This window comes from Eucyclogobius newberryi, unplaced genomic scaffold (assembly GCF_026437365.1).
Source record: "Eucyclogobius newberryi isolate DKJ021-1_F unplaced genomic scaffold, fEucNew1.0.hap1 SCAF_15, whole genome shotgun sequence".
NCBI lineage: Eukaryota > Metazoa > Chordata > Actinopteri > Gobiiformes > Gobiidae > Eucyclogobius > Eucyclogobius newberryi.
In genome coordinates, this window is record NW_027315779.1 from 17,871,057 (window position 1) to 17,891,063 (window position 20,007).

The 20,007-nt window shown below is 38.7% G+C and overlaps 1 protein-coding gene across 4 annotated transcripts in view; it reads left to right on the top strand.

The window, feature by feature from the left end:
• The window catches only part of LOC140360968 (unconventional myosin-XVIIIa-like), a 49,638-nt gene extending 46,183 nt beyond the window's left edge, over positions 1-3,455 (top strand). For all 4 annotated transcript variants that reach the window (XM_072446492.1, XM_072446496.1, XM_072446493.1 and 1 more), the window contains one exon: positions 922-3,455. Coding sequence is in view for 1 of the 4 variants with exons in the window: in XM_072446496.1 (XP_072302597.1) it covers positions 922-1,045 (124 nt within the window). In the remaining 3 variants the exon portion in view is untranslated. The remainder of the gene's footprint in view (positions 1-921) is intronic.
• The last annotated feature ends 16,552 nt before the right edge of the window (positions 3,456-20,007 follow it).

Genomic DNA, 20,007 nt, shown 5'->3' on the forward strand with positions numbered 1-20,007 from the left:
ATTTAGGCTAAGGTTATTCTGTAATGCAGTTTTATAAAACTACTGGAGCTTTCGTCATGAGAGACCGTGCTGAATTGCTTTCTACTACAGTTAAAAAAATGCCATAGACCAAACCATAAAAAGATAATCTATTATATTAAACACAATTAACTGTTCCCTCTAACTTCACAGCGTTTCACACCAAAACAATATTTTGGCATTGAATGTGTGAAGTTTTACACTAGATACTTCCCCATATGTGACACCTCAGAATACATAAGTTATGCTTTGTAACTACAGTGACACTTCTGTCACCAAGCAGTAAGTGTGTGTGTGTGTGTGTGTGTGTGTGTGTGCTCAAAAACATGCATTCTTACTGTGAGTGGGGTTGTTTCTCCAGAGATCTGACCCATAACTTGGCCTGATAATGTCCCCTTCTTGTCTCCATGGAGATAGCTAAGTTTAATGTTGAATGCTGTGTAACCTATCAGGTAAACCATTAACATCTCCATGAATACAAACCTCCACCAGAAGAATTACATAGTGCACCTTAAATGTTTTGTTAAAATACAAAAAACACACACACACACGGACGGACGCACGCACGTACATACATACATACATACATGCAAACAAACAAACAAACATTACAGCCTTTTACACCTTCAAACTTAGCTGATAAAAAATAGAGGTGACTCATTTTTCTGCTTTTCCTTTTTGCACAAGTCAATATTTGTCTTGGAGTGTCTTTGTCTCAGCCTGTGTGAACCATTCAAATGCTCAGTAGAGATCCCTGCTCCATGGAGACCTGTTGTTTACTATAGGACTAAATTGCTTGTGGTTTTGCTGTACCATATTTTAATAGCAAGTTTTTCTTCCTTTCCCTATTCAGTTTTCTTCCCGATAATGATCTAATGGTGTTGTGTTTTTTGTTCCCTGCAGCTCTCCTGTGTGTCAGGGCAACCCAGTTTTGGGCAGATCTGATCAGGAAGGCGAGTTGGACAAAGACTCCAGCAGGCAGTCCCCGAGGCACAGCAACACCACAGACCAAACTGAGGTCACATAATGCTTCCAGACACAAAACACATAATTGTATTCTACAAACTTTCCACCACCTCCAGAGACAAGGCCATTTTTAGACCATCATTTTCTATTGTCAAACATACACAGCAACTTGAGCGTCATCAGACCAACTTCCTGTCACTACTTTATACTAAAAAAGCTGATTTAAAGACAACTTTTAAGCTCCCGTCTGAACTGTACTGTCAGTGTTGAGATAGCTCTGCCAAGAGGATTTAGATAAGCCTGAACGTCTCCAAGAAGGGCCAACCAACTATTAGAAGCGCTCTTATCTCCCTGTGCTTAATGTGGAGGAATTAACCCATTTGCTATTAATGACCACCCTCTAATGGGCAGCGGTTACATGTACTGATTGTTAACGGGTCAAGATAGAGGCCGTATGTATGACGTGCGATATTTATCATTGAAAGCAATTGGCACTGGCTGTTAATGGCTATTATTAATGTATTTTTAAAAAATGTGTATGTTGTAAGTAAGTTGTTGAATATGCATTTAAAACAAGGATAGTTTCAAGTAAAATATGAAAAAAAGTATCTATAGTAAACATTTATAGTGGTTCACAAGCTGGTTTTAATATTATTTGTTGCCATGTAAAAATTATTTTGGTTGGATACATTATTTTTCCCTATCCTGCAGTCCTGAAGGCCCAAAATAAAATAGGGAATTAAACATGTATTCTACAATCAGACCAGTTGAGAACCACTGAGGCAGTACAGTGGTTACAGAAAGCATTCAGACCCCTTTAAAATTTGCACCCTTTGTTTCATTACTAAAATAAAAAAGTTTACAGAAAAAACAGAAATGCAGAATTTTTTGCAAATATATTAAAAAAGAAAAAACTGAAACATCACCTGGTCATAAGTTTTCAGACCCTTTGCTGTGACTCATATGTAACTCACATGCCGTATATAGACCTCACAGTGCAGGTTCGGAGCAAATGAGAATCCTGAGGTCCAAAGAACTGCCCAAGGAGCTCAGAGACAGAACTGTGGCAAGGCACAGAGCTGGCCAAGGTTACAAAAGAATTTCTGCAGCCTAATAGGACAGTGGAACTCCATAAGCCTTAAATGGAAGAGGTAAGAGCAATCGTGGGAGAAGAGCCTTGGTGAGACAGATAAAGAAGAACCCAAAGATCACTGTGGCTTAGCTCCAGAGCTAAAGCAGGGAGATGGGAGTTCCACAAAGTCAACTATCACTGCAGCCCTCCACCAGGCGGGGCTTTATGGCAGAGTGGCCCGACAGAAGCCTCTCCTCAGTGTCACCCACATGAAAGCCTGCATAGAGTTTGCCAAAAAAACACATGAAGGACTCCCAGACTATGAGAAATAAGCTTCTTTGGTCTGATGAGACCAAGATTGAACTAATTGGTGGTAATTCTAAGCGGTCTGTGTGGAGAAAACAAGTCACTACCACCTGCCCAATACAATCCCAACAGTGAAACATGGTGGTGGTGGCAGCATCATGCTACAGGGGACAAAGAGTGAACAATTTAAACAAGTCTAAATTCTTTCCGTATCCACTGTATATAATATGCGATTGCAGTATTGTTTGATATCATTCATGCAGAAAGTTTAGGGTGTGACTTTCCAGTAACTTTGTGTTTTTATTAAGTTTTTGACTTAATAAAAACACAAAGTTTTAACCTTTAGTTAAATTGGCAGAAAAATCTATATTTTTGGAGGCTTGCTGTGAACCTTGAAATAAGGCCAAATTGATTCGAGCAATAAAACCTGGTCCTTCCAAATTGTGGTGCCAAACTGAATTTTCAAACTAAGTGTAACAAACTAACAATAAACTTACTACGCATGCATTTATAAAGTTTTAAGATTTTAATGATGTTGAAAATAAGAACAATGTATCAATAAATAAAAGCAATTGAGTGGGTCACTATGTCTTTTGTACAAATGTAATTTTCTCCTCCAATTCACACCCTGTATCTGATTTCAGAGCTGCAAACACAAATGCGTGCCACGAAGCATGCAGCATTTGGCCTTATGGAATAATAATGACAATCTAGAATGTGACCATGGAAATTACAAACTCTATTTAAATACACAAAGGTAGATGTTAATAGAGGCCGCACCCTATATTTGTGCATAAATCCACTAAAGACTTGCTATTTGCATATTTTCCCAGTAGACTAATCTGCATTTCATGTCTTCTTTCTTATTTCATTTTAGCCTCAGAATATTCATGGGAAAACCCTGAAAACTTTGATGGGAGAGATTCATTATAGAGAAGTGATAAATAGGTAAAAATATTACTAAATAGATGTACTGATTTCATGTTTCATACAAAGTGACATCTTGCTGCTAATCTTAAGTTTGTTTTTCATTAAAGTCATCTATTTTCATAACCTTGAGAGTGAATAAATACAGACTTTGGTTTACAAGTGAGCGTTTTGTTTGTGTATTATCAGTAATTTGAATATAACTCATGTAACTAGGACTGTAAAATTTAAGACAGCCAAAGAGAAACAATTTTCAAATAGCCTCGGTGAAATGTTTATGTTTATTAAAAGGAGAACTAAGTAAAATCTTTACATTATTAAACTTTTCGTAAATCCCAGTGATGGTCCTTACACGATTTGCAGACATCGACCCGACTCAGCCAGATTGATATGTGTATCACCCTGAATTGAGCTGTGTATTAATCTGGACATATTCTCGCTTAAAGCTGTAGGGAAAAGAGGTGATGTCATGATGAATATTTTAATCTGATTGGTCAGAGCATCACAACAACAAGAACAAGCCGAGAAATCCAACTGTTGTTAAATCCAGTCAGAGAAAAGCACAGACTTCTACCCCGTACTCAAATATACAAAGTGCTTCTACGTAAAAAACAAAACAAAATTTGCCCATAAAAATGCTAAAATGGGCCATCTGTCGGCATTGCCATGTTGACTACCATGCTGACTGTGATTGGTCAGGCCCACAGTGAAGACAACTATCCTGAGAAACTGGCTTTTTAAAATGTATTTGGCAATGTTAAATGGGTTTGTATGTAATAATACTTTGTCTTATTTCGATAAAGAAAGATAGTCATATTTAAAACTGCCATTAAAGGGATTGTTGTTTTCAGACAAATTATTATATTACATTCTACCGTGTATTATGTTATTTGTAGATCTACTTAAAAGACTCACATTTTCAACACTTGAAATGTATGATTGTTATTATTCTGCATGATAAAACAACACCACACAGAGATTTGGCATAAACTTCTCTGATTTTCCCGATTAATTTTAGCTCCTCTCTCCCTGTAGCATCTCATCACGCCCATCTAGCTTTCCCGGGAGTCCACAGCGGAAGCAAACAATTCATATACAGTGATTAATTTGCAGACTGCAACATTTCTCACTCTGCCTCGGCTTGTTAATATGAGCTGCGCAGTTCAAAACCAGCTCGCGGCAAAGTCTCAGAGATAAAATAACACTTTTCTTCTACAATAGCGAGGCTTACAGATCCAAAAATACTGATAGTTTTACATTGCCACCTTGGATGACATTGTGAATGCTCTGGATTTTATTTTATGAATCCCCTCCTTATCTACCAATCTGAAATTCCAATACACAAACCTGCACTACAGGCTAGATCTATGCCGGGGAGATTTGGCTGTAATTTCACTTCATCCTCTGGGGCGGCTGCATGTTTCTGCTTAAAGGCTTTCTTTTTGAGTGACAGATTAAATTCGGGGGCCGATTTTATTTATTTTGGCTCTCACGCTTTTTCACAAACCACTGGAGCAGGAAGTCATTAGCTCAACAAAGCCAAGCAAGTCTGTGTTTACGGTGCCACCCTCGCACTTATTTCCACAGAATGGTTAAGGCCAAAAAGACTGTCACTGTTGCTATAAGTAGTGCTGCTACTCAGAAATACCATATATGGGTCAAAATACTTTTAAAATGAGTTATGTGAAATTCATGTAAGTGTTAATGGTTATAAGAAGCAAGGTCATACATTGATTCACCTCGTTCTAGTGATTACAATTATCCTACGGTGCATTCTTGGCACACAGTCATTCCAATGTGGGATACAAAACATAATAAGAACGCAAAATGTGAAATTCTAGCCCTCCTATTACAACCTGTGAACATTTCGGGGGAAACATTTGTTAAATAATAGCTAGTCTTGAATAATACTTTCAAATGAATCATACTTACAAAAAATATATGTGACGTGCCACTTGCAAATATTTCATTCATTCATAGTTTCATAGTTGATTCACATATTTAAGGATGTGTGAATTAACCTAACAATGAAACAAACACACCCTGCACTGCTGTGCAGGACTATTGAAGTTGTGGCTTGTAAACCAATCTACTATCAACAGCAATAACTTCTCAAACAATCCTCCCATTTTGCCCTGCTCTGAATTTTCCAACAATGAATCAGTGTGAACGTGTTGATCAGTCTTCATCCTCCTCTATTAGTGTCCCCGTCTGCAACTGAACGTCTGTCGTCAATAAAGCGCCTGATTGGAGACCCAGGGACTGAGCCTGCAGGGACCAGGTGAGGAGGCTGCTGCGCTCATATGCAATTCAGAGATGAAAAGACACAGGCGAGTGTGCTGCTTGGACGCCTCTCTTTGTTTGCGCATATCATTTCCACTCTAATGAACACTGCACAGTAGTGGGCCCTTGTAACGAGGCTCCAAGGTAGCCGCAAACATTGTTTACATTTTGCATAGGTCTTTGCTGGGCTTTGGGAACAATAAAAAGCATTATCCTCCTTTTAGGAATAAATGAGGAAATCTTTTTCAGCTAAAGTATTTGATTTAATTCTGCTTATAGTGGTAATCTTATTTGTTTTCAAGTTTTATTGTGTGTTTCACTTTGGTCCAGGTCACCCTTGAAAAAGAAATTTCGATCCTGGTTAAATAATTACCTAGTAAATAAAAGTGAATGAATAATAAGCACACACCTTCTTGAGTAATATTAATAATACTTCTACTGGCTGGCTGCTAAGGATTTTTTGGCCTGTAGGCTTTATTAGACAAGACAGTTTAGCGTGAAATTGGGATGAGAGAGAAGTCTGGCATGTGTGCTGCCGCCGTCACTAAAGATTGATCTTATTAGACATGATTTTTTAAAATGTATTATTAATTTTAATAACTGTTTATCTCATAATGTAACAATTTAAAACAAAAAATGTCATTTATTGTTTTTATAATTCCATAACTACTAGGTTGTGCATGTTAAATTCCTTGGCACAGAACTTAAAAGCTTAATCGAAACTAATTGAAAAGCTTACAGAAGGGCCGTGTCCATGAGCATTCTGAATGTGGGATTTGGGCTTGTATCTTTGCTCAGCAGTTTGTAGGTGTCTCCCGCTGCGCTGGGAGCTGTGGGGCGCTCAGTGTCCCTGCCAAAGGAGAGTGGTTGTCCCTGTCGCTCTCCCTTCCTCGAGTGTGCGGTTGTGGAGACTGTGGAGGGTGGTAAATGAAGTCCCAGGAAATTACTTTGACTGGTCCACAGCTTGAATGATTTGAAAATATTGCCCTTGCAGAGCTGCAAAAATACAGATTTTTTTATTTTCTTTCCTGAAAATGACCTTGCCATGCTGTGTATTAGTAAATAGGCAGGAATCCTATTAGACTCCTCAAGAATGTGTGTTTTACAATTTGCTATGAATATTTTGTGTGACTTCCCTACTTTATTGTTGCATTGTATGTAACATTATGAAACATTCTCAAGGACAGGCTGTATGTATATTTGATATATCTGCAACAAGTTCTCATCTAGCTTTAATAAAATGTAAATATATTCTGAAACTGCACTGTACATTCACGTGGACTAATGGCTTGTGTAGCTCAAACAGATGGGACAGTTTGTGTGTGGGAGGGTCGTAGTGACAGACTTGAGTAGGGCATTGCAATAAGTTCGTTCATGTTACTTGCACTAGTCCGATATTCAGTAGAGGAATGGTAGTTAACTGTTATTGGGTTTCACTTTGAGCCATTTTGACACCTTCATCAATCCGCCCTGCTCCCAGTGTCCATGTGCACCTGTTAGGAGTGCACTTCTAATGATGCTTGAATCTCCAGACACTACTCACAACCATGTGCCGTGTTGTTCCCTGGAAGCTGCCCAGATCCACTTCTCTGGCATCAGAATCATAAATACTAACAAATAACAGTATTAGTGGAGGGAATGGTATTTATTTTTAATTGGTAGTCCAAAAGTCCAAAACTAGCATTTCATCAGCTTTTCGCAGAGGTGTATGGGTTCAAGTACCTCCTATAGCAATAGTTAAAAGGACTTTCAATTATTTGCTGCAGTGTACTTTTTAAATCATTAGTAGCATCGGTATTTTAATGAATTAATAACATTAATATCTGTCTTACTTATTTTAAACCTTTAAAATAACACTACTATTCCCAGCTCTTGCAATTCTTAAACTCAATTGTATCTCTGCACTATTTACCTTCATTTTATACATATGTCAATAGTTGTATTGTTGTATCAGGATATGGGCAATAATGAATATGCTTTCACCTAACAAACTTTGATTAATTGAGTACAAAATTCTTCAGTTTATTTAGTTTTGCTTGAGTTGCCACAAATGTTACCACAAGCATGCAAAAACACACTTGGATGACAATACAGTTTTCTATCTCGGCACATATCTTTTTGAAGGAAATGTACCCCGTCTGTGCCAGTTCCTGACAGCTTGGTTCGTCTTCCCCACAAACCCAGTGACAAACTGACAAATAGCAGATATTAAGCATGCATCTAATTGTGGAATATATTAGATTGACTTGTGAACAGATGGAAGTCATTGGTGTGTTTGGAGTTACTTAATCCAAACCCCAGGACACGGCACTGCATCAATGTCCAGAGAACATATCCCTCTGCAAAGTGTCATCTATTTCAACTAATACAAAAGCCTGGAGGCAATTTGGCTCAGTGCTCGGATGGTGTCATTGAAATTTGGCAGCGGCTGAGTCCAAACAACTGCAGATAGGGTTAGCTTTATCCTTGGACTCATGTCATTTACAATATGTAGCAATAGAGTGGATACATTGGATAGTAAACTCCCATAGAATGATTATCCTATTACTAAACAATCCAAACTAAAGACACTAGACACATTTTTAAACTGTTTAGTTACTCAGTGAAGATAATTTGGGCACTTTTGGGAACTTTTTGAATATAAAGGAGCACTTCTTACATTATCATAAGACTTCAAAGAATGAACAAGCATTTTAAGACTAGTAAATAATGTCTTTTTTAGTTGTTATGCAAATAATAATTATTTATTGGTGTGAGATGGACGCTGGTGATCCATGGCAACTGCAGAGCGATGGCTGGGAGGAGAGACTCAGGGAGGGGGCTCTGTCTCGGCAATCAGCCCAGCCGGCTTGGAACCCCCCTCTTAGAAGACTGAATGCTTAAAGAAGGCATATTACAAGGTATTAGGCCGGTATAAGAAGCCTTCTGGGTAATAGAGGTGTGGTCCAAAGACAGAGGTTGAATCAGACATGAAAATGAAATCCTGTTTTCACTCACAAATATAAGACGCAGTGCGAAATGATACCAGTCCAAGATGTAGAAACACTGGTATAGCTGTCTTTAAAACAAAACTATTTATTTTCCTTTTGTTTTTTGTGCCTATATGTGTCCGTTTTGGAAATTGACCTTGAGTCCAGAATAAAGTCGAATTGAATTGAATACGTCTGCATAATATTAGTGATTGCACGTCACACATCTTTGATCCAAATAATAATTTTACAAAAACTCAGTGTATTGAACAGACATAATTATAGCATTCCTCCAATGTCGAACAAACTTTTAAAAGTAATTCCTCTCCAACATATTCCCCCGTTGACAGTTAGACAGTGAGTGAGTCAGCGGGGATATTAATGTGTGTCCTGTCATTTCGCATTCCCTTTTAACAGGCTCCATCTCGCTGCTCATCTGGGACTGGCCTGAGTGACAAGGCACTGACATTTGCAATCTCTCAGCCCCAAAGAGTGGCCAAGCATCCCCCTGTTAAAAAATTGAATGCACCGGACTGCCCTGCTCATTCATTTTTATGTATTACACCTTAAACTTTGCAATTAATTGTAGGAGCAAGTGCGCATGAGGTTTGAGTGTTTGTTTTGAGTGTGTTGGTGACAGCGGAGTTGAACTGAAGATGAGAAAGAGTTTGTTATGCCAAGTTGAAGTCATGTGAAGAGTAAGAAGCCATGAAATATTGACACTAGTTGCATCTTCAAAATATATAGGGCAATGTGTTGGCAGGTTTGATCATAGCTTTGATCATCCACATTCATGCAACAATCTTTCACAAGCAACTGCAATACAAAACTGTTAAGCGTAACATTTAATGATCCCTAGAATGAAATACATTAATGGACTTGCACTCTATTGGTGATATGCCCTATATCTTTTTTTTCTTCCGCAGTTGTTTCTCAGTGACGACTGCATTTTTCAATTCATTTTTCAATTCATTTTTCAAACAGCGCCAGTATTTCTTATCCGATTTTTTAGTTCTTCACAGTTTTAATTATTTCAAGATTAGTCAGACCTGTTTTTTTTGTCGTACCTTGTTTCGGCTGCTGCCTTCCTTAGAAGTGTTTTGCGATGTTGCCGGGACAAGTCTGATATTCTTAAAAAGATGTACTTCGTCACTTTTGACCCCCGTTATCGTCTCAGAGAATAGTTGTTCCTGTAGCTTTTACGATGTTGAAGTGACGGATTTTCTATGTCGCTTTTAGCAAATTGCTCAGAGTTCAGTTTGCATGCTGCTATTGATTTAAGTGTATTTATCAACTGACAGTTTAGTGTTCCAAGTCATGCAGTAGGGAACATCGTATGTTTGTATGGCACATTTGGTCCTGTAAAACAAACATTGAATTTACTTTATTGAATTGTTTTGATGACGGATAATGTATAGTTAATAAGTAAAAAAAAAAAAAACTTAAATTACTTTAAAAAAAAGCACCAATTTCAGTAATTTGAGCTCAAATTTAAATTTTTACAGACAAAGCTGGCTAAAAATAATTCAATTATAATGATAATACTAATAATAATCAGCAACTCTCTATTTATGTACAATGTAAACGTTTTCCATAATTAAAATGTATTTTTATCCACCATAACGTATGCACACAAGGCAAAGGCAGCTAACCCTTTTTATATTCAACTTGTTACCATAACAAATGCAGTAACTAGCAAGATAGTTAGAGAGTGATTCTAACATTTGATCTGAAAGTACTCGATTTACGAGTGGCCATCAAGAGATATTTTTAAAACTCTGAGACCGGTTTGCTCAGACTGAAATTGGTTCTTAGAGTGTGTCAAAGGGCCACGACTACTACTACTACTCTGCTATGATCTGAACAGTTGAAGACAGATCATTTAGAAGAAGAAAAAAAACTGCATTTCTGTGCAACATTTATCGTCGGTGTTTACTTAAAGTATAGTCATTATGCGTTTGTGAAGCTAAGTACCTTAGCATGGAAACAATGCAAGTACACAAGTGCCATTGTAGTGAAGTGTTGGGTTCTCTGTCCAAGGACATTTAATACAGTTATTACAGTTGCTTAGGTTAACAAGATTTTAAAGTAATGTAAATTGACGAGCATTTTGTTAATTGACATTATACTAGGAGATTTGTGTGGAGGTAAACAGCGGCCAGAGGAGCTGGGGAGGTGCAGTTAATATCATAACCTATTTTCGTCCTGGGGACCTTTTATGACCATTAGAAATAGTCTGCATCACTCAAAGTTTTGATTTCATACAGTGTATTACTTGGCCAACTTCACCTTGCACATAGATTAGAGGAGGGCGCTTAGTCCCATTGCGTTCTCTTCCAGAAGGCAGCATGGCTTTCACACCAACACAATTTAATCTGACCAGACTGTCCACCTGCGACGCCCAAGGGCACAGGCATTTATTTTACTACAGGGACTAATATACAAAGATGTATGGCACTGTGGCCAAACATTTTTCTATTATACTTGTACCTATGGCAGTTCTGTAAACCTTTTATTTTTAAGTCCCACAGCCAGAATTAGTGTACAATCACACTATATCTAGTCCTCTATTGTCATTGTTATGGCCTGGGCTAGATGTAGCTTTGGGTTTAGTCACAATTTAGTTCCAATCTTGAAGTGTAAATGCAGCCTTAAAGTCTATGTGACAGGTTCACATGTTTCTATATTGAATTCCCTTTGTTTTTTCTGAAAAGTGTAGTTCCATTCCACTTTGGAACTATGTACTTGGGCCTGAGGACTCCTGCCATGGCAGCGGCCAAAATGGATGACACAAATTACACCAACAATCAGGGACTGGAGAGAAATTACTTTGGACATTCGTAAAATGGAAAAGTTAAGAAAAACTTATTTGAAAATAGACAAATTCGACAGACTTTGGGCTAATTGGGACGTTATCTTTGGGTTCCGTGTGTCATGATTTCTCTAAAAAAATATATATATATTTTTTAATTTGTATTTTTTGCTCTGTTTTTGGTGGAGGTCTGTTTGGTTTAAGTCTTGTCTCTCTTGTCATGTAAAAGAAATGTATAGACTAACGTGTCATAGACTATAAGTGTTGCTTAATGGCTCACTTAAAGCTATTTTTGTAACATGCAATCAAAGGCAAAGTGCACAGAGCGTTTTTGAGGAGAATAACCAACACTTTAGTGATAGAAAATTGAATTCAAGTTATGGAAGTGCCGGTCCGTGTGAGTTTGAATTCGGTTCTCGACAATTTGCTGCAACGTCCTTCCCTCTTTCAACCCTATTTCACAATATACTATTCCAACTAATAAAGCCAATGGGCCAAGTCATCCTTTACAAAAAAGATATGAAGAAGAAAGTTATCTTGGTGTGTCACTGTTTAAAGGAGACATATAACATTTACTTTTTAAATGAACTTTTAACCACCATAAGCTTAATCTAAGTTTTATTTTGATTGATTGATTCTTGCATGTTTGAATAAATGTGCTGTTTTCACCTACCCCTTATATCCCCCCACTGCGCTGTAGTTTAAAAAAAAAATCAGTCCCCTGGTCATGTATGTAGGATTAAATTTTTTTTTCAACAATAAATCTGTTATTCAATTCAATTCATACAGTAGTAGCTGCCTGGATGGACCTTCAAGAATTACTAAGGCGGATAGTATAATAGTTTATTTCTAAGGACCCTCTCAAAGAAATTATATGTCTTCATTAGTTAAAGAAGATGGAACTTAAGGCTGAAGGTGATTGTGAAGCTGCAATGTGGTTTTATATGATAATTAAGGAAGAATATGACAGTGAACACATCTGCATTGTAATTTGTATAATTTAATTTTGTAGTTGTTCAACCAGACATAAAGTGATAACTTATCAAATGCGTTAATAATGGTAGCACTAGAGTCAAACAAAAAGAGTAGTTCAGGTGGCTTGATCCAATTACAATACTTAATCGTTGGCATTTCACTCAATAGCCCATGCAATACAATATAATTATCAAAATCTCACCAGACATTATACAAATATTATTGCTGCCCAGCCTTGTACCCCATATTTGACTTAAATCCTTATTACATGGTATCCGCATCTAAACAGTGACCATCCCGCTGTGGAGTCCTTGAGGGTGTGGGCCTGGACCAAACCACCACTGGCTCAGACGGAGCAGTCAGCCTGATGGATAACCTTTAGAGTGATGTATGGCAGCTTTTATTCCCCCAGTCCTGTATGGCTTGTGTTTGGTCAAGTGAGCGCCACTTCCTGTGCACCAGCGTGTCCCGTGGGTCCAGAACCGCTGTCGGCTAATATGATCTATGGTCCAACGGGCGGGACACTGAGCGATGAGGCCCAGCGGAAATCACATTCTCAAAGTTCAAGATACAGTTTCTTAATTTTTCCTCACTAGTTGTTATGATACTATTAACTGGTGTATTTTGCGCTTTTGGTTGGACAATGTCTGCCCTGGAAGATGTGTTTCTAATATCTGACCACCAAACAAAATTACAAGACAAAGACAGCCCAGACAGACCATAAGGAGGAGAATACTATTTCCTTTGGACACTGCATTTTTTTTATTTTTATTTTTATGTTTATATTTGCTGTTTCCTCCACTGTGCGAAAGTAATTTATCTTCCACACTAATGATCTGCATCTAATTTCTTGATTCATGATTCTTCCACGTGCAGTGTTTTATATTGGGTCAGCGAAGCTCAACAACAGAGCTGTGCCAGGCGCTGACACAATACATTCTGCCTGACTATAGCTGTTCTGGTAAATACACAAAGTGAGAAATTAGATTTGGCAGGTCATTCACTCCCCCCAGGGATCTGCAACTGGTGACTCCAGTGATTTTTCACTCAAAATGAACTCTTCACCTTAAAATGCTCCAAATAGACTGAAAACTAGCCTCCTCCTGATACATACATAGTAGATTCCCCACTGATTATAGAAAACAATGGACAAATTAAAGAAAAATTATATTCTACTAACTAACTGAGGGTTTTGCAATTGCTGCCACATAAATAAAAGCTTTTCCATCTATTTGATGTATGAGTTGTGAGTTTATTTTATGTCTAATGGTGTTATATGGTGAGGATCAAAATCAGGAAAGTGTACATATATTGTGTAAAAAACATGTTGTATGTAAACATATTCTTTACATTTTCTGAATTAGCCTATATCTACAGCACAGGTTTCAGGTTTTGTTGTCTCATATTACTAACAGTCATTTCAAAACAAGAATTCAAGTAACTTTGAAAAAATATATATTATATAAATAGGCTATTGTGTTATAAATACAGGCAGATCAAGATTTGCTCAGATTCTGTCTACTATTAACCAGACAAGAGCTGTTTATTGTACACAACAAAAGTTTAAATTAAAAGCAGATTAAACCAACATTATTTTGCATATCCATTTAAAATACCATCTATTTTAGAAACTTACTTGCTTTCGTCACCATACCACTCGCAAATCTCCTCCAGAAATCTCCTCCAAAATGTCATGTTTGCTTGTTTTTGTTCCTGATGCAGACACACACAGGCGTAAACAATGGCGTCACAAGAGCGCCTTCCCACTCTAATCTGCCGCTGTGTGATTCGTGCATAAAGTGGAAGGCTTCCTGTTGCTTCACCAAAATTACATTCTGGCAGGTGTAAAAATTTGCTCTGCGAGGAATACTCCACACAGGCTGATTGTACATCTGCTTGGCTATTTCACAGGTGCTACCATGCTCCTCTAAAACCAAGACTCCCCCCGAGGCTGTGCTCTCCTCCCAGTCTCAAAGTATTGACTGCCAGCACACCTAACAACTCATCATGCTAATCCTCACCATTGTGTTCCTGCAATACAGGTGAGCAATATCCACTCAGAGCACCGGGGCTTCAGCTGGCACTGATAGCACAACATAATGATCTGCCCAAAATGCAGTGAATAATTGAATTGGCTGGCTGGTCAAGGCGCACCAAAAAGTCATTAATATCTCTGTGACGTCTGTGCAACACACACATAACTTCTGACTCTTCTGTCTCCATAAAGGTCAGACGCACAGTTTTTTTACGGGCACATTAATTAATTTTGGCGTCCAGCGAGGGACACAATGTACTGGCCAACTTTACATCCAACTTGATGATATTTATGGAACTTAATAACGTGACAGCTCTTATTCTGTTATAATCATGTTTATCAGTCAACTTATTATGAACTACTGAATATTAATAGTGCTCCATGGGTTAGACACAGGTTAATATGTGCCCTTTCAAATGTCTAACTACAGAATCATGTATTATGCATAGGACTGGGAGTTCCCTGTTCAGGGCTGTGCTGTTTTCTCCTGTGTTCAGGTTGAGAGACAGTAAAGGCATTGTTAAGAAGAAGTACCATCTCAGTTGATAATAATGTGCTTCATACACTTCTGAACTTCATGGTTTAGTGACACAGACGGTAAGTGAAGTCTGTGCCCATATATGCAGCCCCACTTCCTGGTATTTACTGCATATAAAGTGAATTTCTTCAGTTTTAATGATAGTCTGGGCTCTGGTGTGCTGTGGCGCTCTCATCTCAAGACACGGTTTTGTAAAAAGAGGCAAGACTCTGGAGACAGTGCTGCTGAAATAATGGAGGAGTGTTGAGGATGGCCAGAGGCTGTGGATTGTTAGCTCGCTGAGTGAAGCTGCTTTCCTGCACTAAGTTTGTGGTGTGGACCCCTGGGCAGTTAGTTCTAGTAAACAAAATATTTATTTAATCCTTTTCGTCAACTACCTGGGACTGGGAATCTCAAACACAGAATTTATTTTCCGGTTCTTATTCACAAATGAATCCGAGTATGTCAATCTGTTTATCAAAAACACTGTCAATGCACATTTGGAAATGGGCTGGTGCACAGGGCCTGGCAAAATAACCTTGTTTGTGTGGGGGTCACCTGATGTGATGGCACACGTGTCTGCAGCCGTGTTGAGAGTGCTCCTGCTGTGCTGTAATAACACACCTCAGTGCAGGCTGAAATATTCATGGGAGCTAAGCCCATCACTCGGAGTCAGCCACATGGAGTCTTATTATCATCCTGCTCTGCTCCTCTGCTGCAGGTCACTCCCGTTCTACCTTTTAACACGGCCACCAGGGCTGAGTCACTGCAGCTCAGGTCCTGGACCAAGGTCTACACTACATTTCATACATTGACAGCTCTTTTCTAAAATAGAGATCCAAATAATCCACTCCAATGTTTTATCACAAAAGTTAAAATCCATTTAGACTAATGATTAAGTGCTGGAGTCAAATAGTTGAGAAGATTTATGCAGATGTGTTAGTTATGCCTTGAACAGTGGTGGAAAGTACAAAAGCACACTGTACTCTGTGTACTCATGTAAAATATTTAGGTGTCTGCACTTTACACAGCCCTTGTGCTACCTTCGGGTCTGGAAGTAAGATAAGATAAGATAAGATATTCCTTTATTGTCCCACATGGGGAAATTTCATTGGTGCAACGCAGGTAGATCCAGAGGTAGATACAGAAGAACAGATCACTTATAGGAAGTCTGAAAAACACTTTCAGTAGAAGATCTCCTATAAATAAATAAAAACTCCCATAGACAAATAAATAAATAAATACCATTGCATGTGATCCCGACAGTAATTGCACATGAATATGTGTCACGACAGCACATATATTGCACATGAATTTCACAGTAATTGCACATGAATTGCACATGAATTTCACAGTAATTGCACATGAATTTCACATGAATTGCACATATGACAGAATTGCACATCAGTATTAGGTTAGGTCAGTATTGCGACGGGATAACGTGACGATCTCCGGGTAAGACGACTGTTCTCTGCAGTTTCATGAGTTCCTCCTTTGTGTAAACGCGGTACGGCGCCGGCCGGGGGGCGGGGCCGGAGCCGGGGGGCGGGGCCGGAGCCGGGGGGCGGGGCTGGAGCCGGGGGGCGGGGCCGAAGCCGGGGGACTCAGAGCCAAGACACATCGCAACGACACGACGAAAACACTCAATCCAGCCGAATAAAGTCAAAACAAGTTAATTTAAAGCGATTCCAGTGCGTGTCCCGATCGTTCGTGAAGTTCCTCTTTCATATAAACGTGTATATAAACGTGTACCGACGACACGCCGTACTTTAGCGCGGCCGGAGGGCGCGGGGAGGGGCTGGTGGGCTCGCTCGGAGCTAGCTCACGTCACAACAACACAACGAACGCAACGAAAAACGCTCAAATCCAGCCGAAAAAAGTCAAAAACAGTTGAATTAAAAAACTATTCCAGCGCGTGTCCCTATCGTACAGTAAAATAGAAAAAATATACTAACTATATTTACAAAATATAGGAGATAAAGCACAATAAGTGTGAGAAAGAAGAGAGAGCGTTTACACCGGGCTGCCAGCTGTACCAGCGCCTTATGACGTAGATCTAAGTCAACATTTTTTACCTCACAGACCTGAATGGATCATTGGGATGCAAACTGAAAATGTGATTAGAAATTAACCTGGCTTCAATGAAGAACTGAATTTATTTTACATACGATATAGGCTCTGCTGTGGCTGCTCCCAGGTCAGTGTGGAGCTGCAGTAGGTCAGGGCCTGAGCCGACCACTATCACTCACTCAGACACCCCTCTCTGCAGAAGAGCTGCTCTCTCCCCTGGCACTGTTTGGAAAAGGTTAGACCCTCACTGAAGATTTACACAGCCCCAAAGCCACAAGCGTTACATCACTCTCATGTGAATATGACTCATGCATTCTCTTGTTCAAACCAATTACAAGTAATTACTGTGTACTGTAATGTCTAATTCTCCTCTGAGATAAACAGGCCTGTCTGAATTATTCAACCAACACAAATGTCAAAGCAGCTTTCTTATCATAACATATAAACTGCATCTGGAAATATTTAGAACATACTTTTGATGCCATAGACATTCATCTTAATATGACTATAATGCACTTTTTTCATTGCCTGAAGATTGTGTCACGGGTCTCTCAAATGCGGAAGACGTCTCTCAAATATTTTCGGAACAAAATATATAACTTTATTGACCTGAGATTTAGAGTTTAGTGCGTCGCTTGTTGACTCAGCAGAAGTCGGCAACGTTTCTCATAACTGTTATTTTTATCCTTTCCTCGTAATCCACCATGTTTGTTTGGACACGAACGGACAATGCGTTTGTCTGATTGGTTAATCCGCCTGTCAATCACTCCCTTTGGAAATTGGAGCGACTGGGTTGGATCCCAGACCCTCAGGTTTTGTAAAGTAGTCTGTCAAAACGTGTTGGGAATGGCTGGTCTGGCAACTTTTTTCAGCCAACACACCACACCCTGTCCTGCATACAGTTGGTTCAAAATTCTGCCATGGAGTTGTTCCTAGTGTCACCTTATATTTTAAGGGTAGTTTTTGTTTATTTAGAAAGATTTTGTGAATGTTTTAGCTTTTGTTTGATATTGTGTTCGATGTATTTCATGTCATGTTTTCTCCTTCCAAGTCAATCTTTAATCAATCTAAAATACGATTGGGGGTATGTGATCAGTATTTACCAGAAAAAAACATTCATGAATTTGAGTGTGAACAAATAATAGAGCATTTAGTCCTTGTTTTCTGGCATGTGGATATATTGTACTCCTTAACAGAGCAACATGCCAAATGGAGGAATGTGTTTGTTCAATTCAATAATTGTATGGAGTGAGCTGTATGAAAGTATGAAATAATGCATGATTTCTAACATTTATTTGTAGTTGACTGAACAGAGTGTGTTGTTGAAGTTGGAACGTCAAAAGATGATTATATAAATAAATATCCATGCTGAAAAGGACAGAAATCCACAGTGATACAAGTGTGAAGTGACAGTGGCACGGTTTAGTCACGCTGTCACTCATCAAGTTTCATGTGTGGGGGTGTGAAGGTACGAGGCAGAATGTGGCACCGGCAGGCTAAATCATCGGAACATCCATTGCCAGAAGGAACAAAGAAATCAAACTAAAATGAAACAGCCTTTTTAATGAATGAATAATGGATCACTTAAATAATGTCCTTTCTAATTGGAATTGTTCGCAGGTTTTAATGTAATAAAGACATTTAAAAGGAGGGCAAATGGAATGACTGTTGTCTGCGTCAAAGTGCTATATTTGAATAAATATATATGTACATTACTGTATGTATGTATAAATAATTCTAAAGCCTGAGTATCCACAGCTCAACTCATTATTTATCAAAATGTATCTCATTTCTTATTTCTAAAGTTTAGAATATAAGAAATGAGATACATTTTGTTTCTTAAGATTTGTGAGGTTTAACGGTATGATGAAAATTGCTGTGAACATCTGTGTGAATGCTTCACTTTCACTTTCTCATTTGAGCACAAGTCATAGGGCAGCAACCGATCTGCGACCCATCAGTTCATGATAACTTTTGTCACACAGTCAGCGGCAAATGGGAATCTATCTAGCAGCAACACTGATGACTGGTTAGCATAGAAGAATTATCTACTGTGTATCAAAACCCAAGGTAAACAAGAAGATACTCAGTTCACAAAGTGTTTATTACTTAAATCCTCTTGTCTTGCTGTAGACTGAGACCGCCACAGAAAGGGCCAAATATCAGTATCAATGATTACAAACTGCCAAATAGAATCAAACACAACTTTGAAATAATGTGTTGACAAATGAAACCTTTGTAGGGGAAGTAAAGAATATATTGATGTTTTTGTTCCACTGAAACCTGAGTGAACTCTGAATATCTTCTTTAAACCCAAAGAATACAAGTGAGAAACCACACAGCTGTGGACCAACCTCCCACACACTTAACTTGTCTTTAGGTCCACATGTCTCATAAGGCAGCAATCTGTGACCAATCAGGCCTCTATATGTCGGCTGTCGGGAGGAAGAAGTACAGCACAGGGGCAGATCTGTTATTGCAACTCTTGTCACTTGTCAGGTATGGTGGCCACTAGCCTTGAGATACTTGGCTGTTGTCTGCGAGTGCTTTATCATCTTGATAAACGCAGCCTTGGAGCGTTGCACTATCAGCATGCTCTGAGGCATAAGACACACTCTGACTAATGAAAAGAGAAGGTCAAGGGGAAGGAGGGGGCTCCCACAATAAAAGGAGTACAAAGATGTGGATGTAAAAGTACAGGACGACACTGAATCCAAAAAGGTGTACAGCTGTGAAGAAAATGCTCCTTTACGCGGTCTGGGGTGGTGTGTTGTTTCATCTACATTTCTGGTTCTGGTGATGAGAATATTATTGCTATTTTTGTGCATGGGTATCTTTTTTACAGCTCTGGGTCATCATGCCATACGCCCTATGGCCACTCAACACGTGACAAACAAACTTAGGGGCTATTTGGTAGCAGTAATGCTACATAACACACAGTTTTGTCAGTTATGTGATATTATCATAAAACAAACTTTTAAAATATTTCTTAAATCACTATTTTCCTTGAACAATTTCCACATATCAAACCTTTTTCTACTCTCCTTTAAATCACAC